We start from the raw sequence: 11,143 nt of genomic DNA on the forward strand, positions 1-11,143 counted from the left end.
TCGGTGCATTTGTTGACGTAGGCTGACACAGTCATGGCACACGCATGTCAAATCTACATCGGGGAAACTGGGAGGGAGGGAGGGCGGGAGGGAGGCAAGCAGGGAGGCAGCCAGGCAGGGAGGCAGGCAGGGAGGCAGGCAGGGAAGCAGGCAGGGAGGAAGGCAGTGTCTGTCTGTTGAGGTTTTCACCTTGTTCTTCTCCTGCTGAAGTTCTAACTGGACGTCCATCAGTTTGGCTCTCAGCTCGTCATTGGCGGCCTGAAAGGCGTCCGTTCGCTCCGCCTTGACCCGCCCTGCCGGAGCTCGTTTGGACATCTCTTACTCGAGTCTCGCCCGGTCGTCAGTCAGAGATCACAACATTTGTACCTGGAGAGCACAAACGCAGTTTTCCACTGGCTTCGGACTCAACTTCAATCGGTACCGTAACGTACAACATCATAAACATAGATCTAGCTTGACTTATTCATTGAATAAATGCATTTGGTTCTTCAAAACTGCATCACGCAACATAGCGTGACCGAGACGGCCGTTATCCACCTGCGTGAAGTTATTTGGTGAAATGAATGAGATGTTTAAGACACCATCGTTCTGTCTCTATGTAGATGAAGGGAAATAATCGATTGCTGAAGGTCCAAAGGTGTTGTGATAAACAAATAAACATATTAGTGACATATTTGTGATAAACATATTAGGCAGGATAATCACATATGTTAACTTGACTGCCCACACTGTATTTATTTATGGTTATTTGTTAAATCGAGTACTGTTAGACATGAAACAGGAAGTGTTTAACATAAATGGACGACGAAAGGGGTACTCACCATTGTAGCTCCTGCTGGTCAATGATACGAGCCTCTTCTTGCAGTGGAAAACATACAGCCAACAAACACCGTGGAACCTAAAGGAAGGAAATTAAACATTAACATTTAGCCTCAACCAACATTCACAGATACAACGCAACGCAAACTACACAAACATAAATCTTTTAAAACACAATGAGTTGTACTTACCGTGTACGCTCTAGACGGTCCACTTGCAAGCAGAAAATAAAGATATTTCTGTTGATAATCGTCGTGTTTGTATCCGTTGTCTCGCTCAAGGCCATTGCGCCCACAGATTTGAATTTTGGCCAGAGTTCAGCCTATTGACGTCATTTCCGCGGTGTAATACCCGCATATCTGAAACGGCAAAGTTAAGAGTAGAGTTAAATAAAGTTTTTAATCAACGCAATAATTTACAAACGTTGACCAGTCGAAATAATCGTCGAAATTTGGCGTCTGTGGCTGGAAGCAGACGCCGAGTTCGACGTTCCTCCCAAATGCCACACTGCCTCGCTTTTCAGGCCAACAAAAAAACATATTTTTCAAAACAATGAGTTGTAATTACCTTGTACGCTCTAGACGGTCAAGTTGCAAGCTGAAAACAAAAATATTTGTCTTGTTAGTCGTCGTGTTACTAACCGCTGTGTCTTGTTTGCCAGCATTGCCGCTTTCCTACTTCCTGTTGCAAGCCACGCCCACGGATTATAATTTTGCCATGAGTTCCGCCTATTGACGTCATGTCCGCGTCGCATGACTGCGACGTAATATTATCTAAAACTGTTTGTGCGGCATGGTGTTGTTCTGTGCGGTATTGCGTTATTCTGTGCGGCGTCGTGTTGTTCTGTGCGGCGTCGTGTTGTTCAGTGCGGCATGTTGTTGTTCAGTGCGGCATGTTGTTGTTCAGTGCGGCATGTTGTTGTTCAGTGCGGCATGGTGTTGTTCAGTGCGGCATGGTGTTGTTAAGTGCGGCATGGTGTTGTTCAGTGCGGCATGGTTTTGTTCAGTGCGGCATGGTGTTGTTCAGTGCGGGATGGTGTTGTTCAGTGCGGCATGGTGTTGTTCAGTGCGGCATGGTGTTGTTCAGTGCGGCATGGTGTTGTTCAGTGCGGCATAATATTGTTCAGTGCGGCGTAATGTTGTTCAGTGGGGCATGGTGTTGTTCAGTGCGGCATGGTGTTGTTCAGTGCGACATGATGTTGTTCAGTGCGGCATAATGTTGTTCAGTGCGGCATAATGTTGTTCAGTGCGGGATGGTGTTGTTCAGTGCGGCATGGTGTTGTTCAGTGCGGCATGGTGTTGTTCAGTGCGGCATGGTGTTGTTCAGTGCGGCATGGTGTTGTTCAGTGCGGCATGGTGTTGTTCAGTGCGGCATGGTGTTGTTCAGTGCGGCATGGTGTTGTTCAGTGCGGCATGGTGTTGTTCAGTGCGGCATGGTGTTGTTCAGTGCGGCATGGTGTTGTTCAGTGCGGCATGGTGTTGTTCAGTGCGGCATGGTGTTGTTCAGTGCGGCATGGTGTTGTTCAGTGCGGCATGGTGTTGTTCAGTGCGGCATGGTGTTGTTCAGTGCGGCATGGTGTTGTTCAGTGCGGCATGGTGTTCAGTGCGGCATAATGTTGTTCAGTGCGGCATAATGTTGTTCAGTGCGGCATGGTGTTGTTCAGTGCGGCATAATGTTGTTCAGTGCGGCATAATGTTGTTCAGTGCGGTATATTGTTGTTCAGTGGGGCATAATGTTGTTCAGTGCGGCATGGTGTTGTTCAGTGCGGGATGGTGTTGTTCAGTGCGGGATGGTGTTGTTCAGTGCGGCATGGTGTTGTTCAGTGCGGCATGGTGTTGTTCAGTGCGGCATGGTGTTGTTCAGTGCGGCATGGTGTTGTTCAGTGCGGCATGGTGTTGTTCAGTGCGGCATGGTGTTGTTCAGTGCGGCATGGTGTTGTTCAGTGCGGCATGGTGTAGTTCAGTGCGGCATGGTGTTGTTCAGTGCGGCATGGTGTAGTTCAGTGCGGCATGGTGTTGTTCAGTGCGGGATGGTGTTGTTCAGTGCGGCATGGTGTTGTTCAGTGCGGCATGGTGTTGTTCAGTGCGACATGATGTTGTTCAGTGCGGCATAATGTTGTTCAGTGCGGCATAATGTTGTTCAGTGCGGCATAATGTTGTTCAGTGCGGCATGGTGTTGTTTAGTGCGGGATGGTGTTGTTCAGTGCGGCATGGTGTTGTTCAGTGCGGCATGGTGTTGTTCAGTGCGGCATGGTGTTGTTCAGTGCGGCATGGTGTTGTTCAGTGCGGCATGGTGTTGTTCAGTGCGGCATGGTGTTGTTCAGTGCGGCGTCGTGTTGTTCAGTGCGGCGTCGTGTTGTTCAGTGCGGCGTGGTGTTGTTCAGTGCGGAATGGTGTTTTTCAGTGCGGCATGGTGTTGTTCAGTGCGGCATGGTGTTGTTAAGTGCGGCATGGTGTTGTTCAGTGGGGCATGGTGTTGTTCAGTGCGGCATGGTGTTGTTCAGTGCGGCATGGTGTTGTTCAGTGCGGCATGGTGTTGTTCAGTGCGGCATGGTGCTGTTCAGTGCGGCATGGTGCTGTTCAGTGCGGCATGGTGTTGTTCAGTGCGGCATGGTGTTGTTCAGTGCGGCATGGTGTTGTTCAGTGCGGCATGGTGTTGTTCAGTGCGGCATGGTGTTGTTCAGTGCGGCATGGTGTTGTTCAGTGCGGCATGGTGTTGTTCAGTGCGGCATGGTGTTGTTCAGTGCGGCATAATGTTGTTCAGTGCGGCATAATGTTGTTCAGTGCGGCATAATGTTGTTCAGTGCGGCATAATGTTGTTCAGTGCGGGATGGTGTTGTTCAGTGCGGCATGGTGTCGTTCAGTGCGGCATGGTGTTGTTCAGTGCGGCATGGTGTTGTTCAGTGCGGCATGGTGTTGTTCAGTGCGGCATGGTGTTGTTCAGTGCGGCATGGTGTTGTTCAGTGCGGCATGGTGTTGTTCAGTGCGGGATGGTGTTGTTCAGTGCGGGATGGTGTTGTTCAGTGCGGCATGGTGTTCAGTGCGGCATAATGTTGTTCAGTGCGGCATAATGTTGTTCAGTGCGGCATGGTGTTGTTCAGTGCGGCATAATGTTGTTCAGTGCGGCATAATGTTGTTCAGTGCGGTATAATGTTGTTCAGTGCTGCATGGTGTTGTTCAGTGCTGCATGGTGTTGTTCAGTGCGGCATGGTGTTGTTCAGTGCGGCATGGTGTTGTTCAGTGCGGCATGGTGTTGTTCAGTGCGGCATGGTGTTGTTCAGTGCGGCATGGTGTTGTTCAGTGCGGCATGGTGTTGTTCAGTGCGGCATGGTGTTGTTCAGTGCGGCATGGTGTTGTTCAGTGCGGCATGGTGTTGTTCAGTGCGGCATGGTGTTGTTCAGTGCGGCATGGTGTTGTTCAGTGCGGCATGGTGTTGTTCAGTGCGGCATGGTGTAGTTCAGTGCGGCATGGTGTTGTTCAGTGCGGGATGGTGTTGTTCAGTGCGGCATGGTGTTGTTCAGTGCGGCATGGTGTTGTTCAGTGCGGCATAATGTTGTTCAGTGCGGCATAATGTTGTTCAGTGCGGCATAATGTTGTTCAGTGCGGCATGGTGTTGTTCAGTGCGGCATGGTGTTGTTTAGTGTGGGATGGTGTTGTTCAGTGCGGCATGGTGTTGTTCAGTGCGGCATGGTGTTGTTCAGTGCGGCATGGTGTTGTTCAGTGCGGCATGGTGTTGTTCAGTGCGGCATGGTGTTGTTCAGTGCGGCATGGTGTTGTTCAGTGCGGCATGGTGTTGTTCAGTGCGGCATGGTGTTGTTCAGTGCGGCATAATGTTGTTCAGTGCGGCATAATGTTGTTCAGTGCGGCATAATGTTGTTCAGTGCGGCATAATGTTGTTCAGTGCGGCATAATGTTGTTCAGTGCGGCATGGTGTTGTTCAGTGCGGCATGGTGTTGTTCAGTGCGGCATGGTGTTGTTCAGTGCGGCATGGTGTTGTTCAGTGCGGCATGGTGTTGTTCAGTGCGGCATGGTGTTGTTCAGTGCGGCATGGTGTTGTTCAGTGCGGGATGGTGTTGTTCAGTGCGGGATGGTGTTGTTCAGTGCGGGATGGTGTTGTTCAGTGCGGCATGGTGTTCAGTGCGGCATAATGTTGTTCAGTGCGGCATGGTGTTGTTCAGTGCGGCATGGTGTTGTTCAGTGCGGCATAATGTTGTTCAGTGCGGCATAATGTTGTTCAGTGCGGCACCTAGCACCTAGAAGGTAAATAAATAGGAAGGAAGGACTCACCGGTGACGTCGTCGCCCACGTCCAAGCGTTGTACTTTGTATTTTCATCCTTCTGACAGTGGAAAACATATAGCCAACAAACACCGTGGAACCTAAACGAATGAAAGAAAACTATCATTTGGCCACAACCAACATTCACAGATACAACACAATGTGATGTGCGGTGTTGAGGTTAAAGGTTGAGTGAAGGGCCCTCGTTTTAAACTACTTTTTTGAAAAGGAGTGGGAACAAGTAAGACGTATTTAATTTATTTATTGGGAAGTAGTAAGACTTATTAAATTTATTTAATCTACTTTTCTTCCCAGGCAAAATTTGACGTGCTGCAATTCCAAATTTCCAAAGTGAATGAAGGAATGAAATCCTTTAAATTATGATTTTGTATAAATACTAGGCATAAACACAAAATCTACGGCACAAAATGGGCAGACTTTACTTGTTTGAAAAGGACTGGTTACAAGACAGACTTTTTTAATTTATTTAATGGGAAGAAGACTTATTTAGTTTAATTGATCTATTTTTGTTCCCTGGCAAAATTCGATTTGCTGCAATTCCAAATTTCCAAAGTGAATGAAGGAATGAAGTCGTTTAAATTATGATTTTGTATAAATACTAGGCATAGACACAAAATCTACGGCACAAAACGGGCAGACTTTACTTGTTTGAAGAGGACTGGTTGCAAGACAGACTTTTCTGATTTATTTAATGGGAAGAAGACTTATTTAGTTTATTTAATCTCTTTTTGTTGCCTGGCAAAATTGGATTTGCTGAAATTGTATTTTGCCAAATCTTGACTTGAGACCTGATAGGAAGTATTAAACGCTCAGTTAAATCGATACAAGTTGGTAATAAGAGCGAGTAATGTTGGTTGAAGCGATGAATGAAGGTTAAAAGCAATTTAAATTATGACTTTGTATAAATACTAGATATTAACAGACCATCTACTGCGCAAAATGGGCAGAGTTTACTTGTTTGAGAAGGAGTGGCTTATTTAAGTCTAAGATTTATTTAATCTGTTTGTTCCCAGGCAAAATTGGATGTGATGCAATTCCAAATTTCACCACATGATGGTGCCAAATTTTGACTTCATAGGACATATTCAACACTTAACTATTATGTTCAAGGTAATCAGATTTGTTTATTATTCTAATGGCCTTTTCAAAACTATTCTGGATTACTACTTTGGATCTATTCTACATTACTTGGCAACAACATACTCTGTAACAGATTAGGCAGTATAATCACATATGTTAACTTGAGAGTGCCCACACTCAATCTATTTATCGTGATGTGTTAAATCAATTACTGTTAGACATTATTATTCTGATAATCTACCAAATCTTTGAATTGAAGAATTTGTGATTTAATTAATAGCTTCTTGTTATGTTCAGGGTAATCAGACTTGTATATAATTCTAATGGCCTTCTTTTGAAAACTATTCTGAATTACAACTTTGGATCTTATATTACTTTGCAACAATATACTCGGTGACAGATTAGGCAGTATAATCACATATGTTAACTTCAGTGCCCACACTGTATTTATTTATGGTTATTTGTTAAATCAAGTACTGTTAGACATGAAATAGGAAGTGTTTAACATAAATGTTATGGCTACTCACCGTTGTAGCTCGCTCCTGGTCAATGATACGAGCCTCTTCTTGCAGTGGAAAACTTGCAGCCAACAAACACCGTGGAACCTAAAGGAATGAAATTAAACATTAACATTTCGCCTGGACCAATATTCACACGTACAACGCAACGCGGCTACACTTCTGCTAGCGCCTCAGCTACACGTTGCTATTACAAACGTAAATCTCTTTAAACACAATGAGTGTTACTTACCGTGTACGCTGTAGACGGTCCAGTTGCAAGCAGAAAATAAAGATATTTCTGTTGATATTCGTCGTTGCTCAGTGGCTCACGGCCATCGCGCCAACAGATTTGAATTTTGGTGGAAGTTCAGCCAATTACGTCATATCCGCGGCACATGACTGCGACGTAATACCCGCTTATCTGAAACGGCAGTTAAAAGTAGAGTTACATCAAGTTTTCTTTTTTAATCAACGCAATCATTTACAACCGTTGACCAGAAAGAATCGTCGAAATTCGACGTTCCCCCCAAACGCCACACTCACTCGCTTTTCAGGGCAACAAAAGTACTTCTTTTTAAAAACGATGAGTTGTACTTACCGTGTACGCTCTGGACGGTCCAGTTGCAAGCAGAAAATAAAAATATTTCTCTCGTTAGTCGTATGTTACCATCCGCTGTGTCTTTGTCAACATCGCCATTTTCCTACTTCCTGTTGCGAGCCACGCCCACGGATTTAAATTCTGGCGGAAGAGCCCGCCCATTGGCGTCGTTTTCGCGTATAGCAAATCCGATTGGTTGGGAAGGGGGCGCGGTTATGCAGCCGAGGGGTCCTGTGATCGGTGGGATGTAAAGTAGGCGTCGACGTCACGTCCGCGTCACGTGACCACGACGTGGCAGACGTCATATAGCAACCGCTGTTTTGTTTAGTAGACTTACAGTTGTTATGCATTGACATAATGGCGCACACTCCAAATAGATTTAAATAAATTAAATAATTCTTCTGCCCACTCCCTTTTAAACAAGTTAACTCTCCCCGCGGATTTGAATTCCGGCGGAAGTTCTTACAGTTGTTATGCGTTGACATAATGGCGCACTGGTTAGCATGTCCACCTCTTAAGCATGATGTTGCGGGTTCGACGCCTGATCAATGTTAGCATGGAGTGAGCTGAAGTGCATGGCGCTGAAGATTTGAATCTTTGAAATGCGCTGAGGTCTGACGTATCAGGCAGAATGGTTTGCCATCACGTTCAACAAAAAATAGAAACTTTCCCACTCTGATAAAAACGTCCTGTGTTCATCTACATATTTTCGTTTTGCTGTGCATCTTTTCCCTGCCATTTCGAGAGCCCAATTGACACTAATAGTTTACTGGAATGTGTTTGCCCATCCTACTTTGTGGAATTTCACCACATGCGCTTTTGACGAAAATACTAAATTGAACTCAAGTGAAGCCAACACGCACAAACCCCCCCCCCCCCCCCCCCCCCCCACACACACACACACACACCTACACACACACACACAAATGTTGATATGAACATAAAAGAGCCGCATGCGGTTCGGGAGTTGCGGCTTGGCCAAACCTGTACTATACAACTTTATTTGTGTAAAATTTTCACAACAGCTGTCACACAAACAAAGCGGGAAAAACCGAAGACGTGCGTGTTCCGCCCACGCTGGATTTATTTGCACCTTTGAAAAGACACCGTATTGCCGCAGATGTGGCAAAGAGTACTTTTGGGCATCTGAGACGGAAGGATGTCCAAAGCATCACGTCACCTGCTCTGGTAGGAATGGTGGTGGGACGTTGAGGTCAACCGCTTTGGGGTTGGCTGAATCTTTGGTCGCAGGATGCCACACACTTGAAGACAGAAGCAGAAAAGCAGAGCTAAATGCAAAATGTACTCACCGGTGACTCCAATTTTTTCCCCCCCTGAAGAAATGGATGGACGGGTGGCCCCGGCTGGCCGGTGGGACTCTTGTTATTCTGACCCTTTTTAGTGCGCGTTTGGGGCAACAACCGTTTTTTGTGGCGCTCTCTTCTGGTTCAAGAGTGCCCTGCATGTGAATTTGCCTTTCCTGCCTTCTGATTGGATGAGCGCCGGTGTGACGCGGTGCCTCTGTCACCGTGGCGGGGGGTATACGTCGGCATCGGAGCGTCTGCCAACGTCTGAGACCGGCTGGCAGTGTATCGGAGGTGTCGAGTGCGGTGCCGCTGGAGCTCACTCACCAGCTGGTGTTAGGGCCACAGAATGAAGGCCAAGGAGAAGACTAGAAAGAGAAACAGAAACTTCTCCTCCAATTGTTTGATTTGTCTCTTGTGAGCTTCGATGAATTCTTTCAGCTCTTTGTTCCTCTAGGACGGACAAATGGAAAGTAGCCTTCAAAAGCCAGTAAGCGTGCAAGTAAGTGCCGGGCTGGCTTTGGGCCCTTACCTGTTGCGCGCTGTGCAGCAGATCCATTCTCTCTTGGAGGATGCAAGCGTCGCGCTCCCTCAACTCCCACATCAGGGCTCGCTTCCATTGGTCCACGGCGCTCCTAAGCTCTTGTCTCTGATCCGCCGTCAGCACGTCATTCACGCCAGCGTGGCTGGCTTTTTCGCCGTCCGTGGCGGGGCAGTCCCGCTGCGGTAGCGCCTCGTACAACATGGCCTCCAGCTCCATGATCCTCTGGGCCGCAATCCTCGTCCATCAGTAGTCCGGCGGGAGATTTGAGGGCGGCTTACCTTATGAGCCTGGTCCATGGAACGCTTCCTGAAGTCCAACTCTTCATCCAGGTAGCCCTTCTGGTTGCAGAACATATCCTAGCACAGCTCAAGGTCAGAATTGTTGGGGCACATTGCCCCGAGTTCCCCTTGGCTGATGTCGCGTGTCTGTCTACCTTCTCACTTTCAATGTCCAACATCTTCTGTTGAAGTGCTGACTTGGTCACTTTGATGTATTCTAACCACTGAGGAAAGGCTGCTGTCACATAAGCAGAATGCGAGAGCGTGCGTGGACGTGCGCGTTACCTTCTCGGCTAGGGTGGGAAGGGTCCTGGCGTGAATCACGACCACCTGCTCCTCGTTGGTGAGATTCTGCAAGAGCCCAAAGGCACAGCGTCAACAAGGTTCTTTCAGCGCAAAGCCTTCCAAAAGTCACATTTGAGCCGCCGAGTCTCGTGGAGTGCGAACATAAGGAGTTCGACATACACTTACGGCGTTATCGCCCAGGATGTCCAGCTTCTTCATCAGATCACTGATGACGATGTCCTGGGGAAAGGCGCAAGGAGCAATGTAAGGTGTTCTGGGACCTCAGGTTAAGGTTAGGGTTGCGAGGGACGCCTTACGTACGCTCACGCCGTCGGCCTCGCAGTAGATCTGCAAAGGGCTGAGGCCGTCTGGGAAACGGACTTGCAGAAACTTCAAGACGGGGGAGCGCCACTCCCTCTCCTGAAAGGCAGAGGCATGCATCCGTCCGTCCGTCCGTCCGTCCGTCCGTCACATCTCTGGCCTCAAAACGCTTGTGCGAGTCTTCCCACCTCCAGCTCCAGGATGCGGAACTCAAGCAGTTCGTTTTGGTCTCGGATATCCTGGATGTGCTCTTTCAGACGCGCTTCTTCCGCCTCCATCCGCCTGACCTGAAAAGACAGTCAGACCTCATCTGCGGGGCTTCCGGACGGGTGTGACGCCAAGCGACTCCGCCCAGCGCCTTTCTTTCCGTCACCTTTTCGGCCAACTGCTGATTGCTCTGACGCAGCAGCTGCTTCTCCTCCACCCACTTGACATTCTAGAAGAGACAAACGCGTGGACAGCTTTGGAATGTTGTGTCATTTTCATCCACAAATTCTTTGGTTGACTGGAAAATGACATTTGCTTTTCTCCACATTTTCCCAGCCACGTTCAGGGGGGGGGTGTTGGTCCAGTAATGCCAGACGAATGAGTGACTGAAGAATGTAGCTATTTTGTCTGAGAAAAAGGTGTGCTCATTGATAAGCTTACCTGTCCTTGTTGCTTCAGCGCTGACTCCAGATCTGCTACTCTGCTTTGATAGTGACCCATTTCTACTGTCATGTAACATGGGGGGAAGAGATGGTGCAAATGGTAAAATATGGATTGTTCACAGGAATAAATTGGCAGAGCTGAAATTCCAAATTTGTCCAAAAGATGGCGCCAGACCAAAACATGAGACCAAAAAAGGGGCCAAAATAAGCTAAGCAAGTTAAAATAGAAATAAAACAGGAACACGGTGTCGGATTGTGAGTCACGCACAAATGTGATTTTTACTTTTTGATTTCTTTGCTTGGCTAAAAATGTATTCTGTAACAGCTTAAAGCAATATTGTTAGTCAATTCGATCAAGGGACCCGTCACTATGAGAATAGTGGCGTGACATAAATTGTTTGGAGAAGCACAAATGTGATTTTTACTTCTTGATTTCTTTGCTTGGCTAAAAATTGATTCCCTCTTTC

General features: G+C 47.4%; 1 protein-coding gene across 2 annotated transcripts; it reads right to left on the minus strand.

Moving 5' to 3' along the window:
- Nucleotides 1-9,143: 9,143 nt before the first annotated feature.
- On the minus strand, nucleotides 9,144-10,902 carry LOC125982614 (janus kinase and microtubule-interacting protein 3-like). 2 transcript variants are annotated; one of them, XM_068653274.1, is made up of 5 exons: nucleotides 10,675-10,902; nucleotides 10,400-10,462; nucleotides 10,027-10,313; nucleotides 9,892-9,945; nucleotides 9,144-9,771 (listed from the first exon to the last, which is right to left on the minus strand). In XM_068653274.1, exons 3-5 carry the CDS (start codon nucleotides 10,144-10,146, stop codon nucleotides 9,586-9,588), a joined length of 360 nt encoding a protein of 119 aa, XP_068509375.1. In that variant the 5' UTR covers nucleotides 10,147-10,313; nucleotides 10,400-10,462; nucleotides 10,675-10,902; the 3' UTR covers nucleotides 9,144-9,585. The 2 variants fall into 2 exon arrangements, with proteins under 2 accessions (XP_068509375.1, XP_068509376.1); XM_068653275.1 differs by having other exon boundaries at nucleotides 9,683-9,771.
- Between the last annotated feature and the right edge of the window lie 241 nt (nucleotides 10,903-11,143).

The sequence above is a fragment of the Syngnathus scovelli genome, chromosome 15 (genome assembly GCF_024217435.2).
Source record: "Syngnathus scovelli strain Florida chromosome 15, RoL_Ssco_1.2, whole genome shotgun sequence".
In the NCBI taxonomy this organism is placed as follows: domain Eukaryota; kingdom Metazoa; phylum Chordata; class Actinopteri; order Syngnathiformes; family Syngnathidae; genus Syngnathus; species Syngnathus scovelli.

Coding starts and splice junctions, on each gene's coding strand:
- LOC125982614 (XM_068653274.1), bottom strand. CDS start 10,146: ATGCATGCCTCTGCCTTTCAGGAGAGGGAGTGGCGCTCCCCCGTCTTG. Junction 9,946..10,026: donor GCGAGGCCGACGGCGTGAGC/GTACGTAAGGCG, acceptor GCCTTTCCCCAG/GACATCGTCATCAGTGATCT. Junction 9,772..9,891: donor ACATCCTGGGCGATAACGCC/GTAAGTGTATGT, acceptor GGGCTCTTGCAG/AATCTCACCAACGAGGAGCA.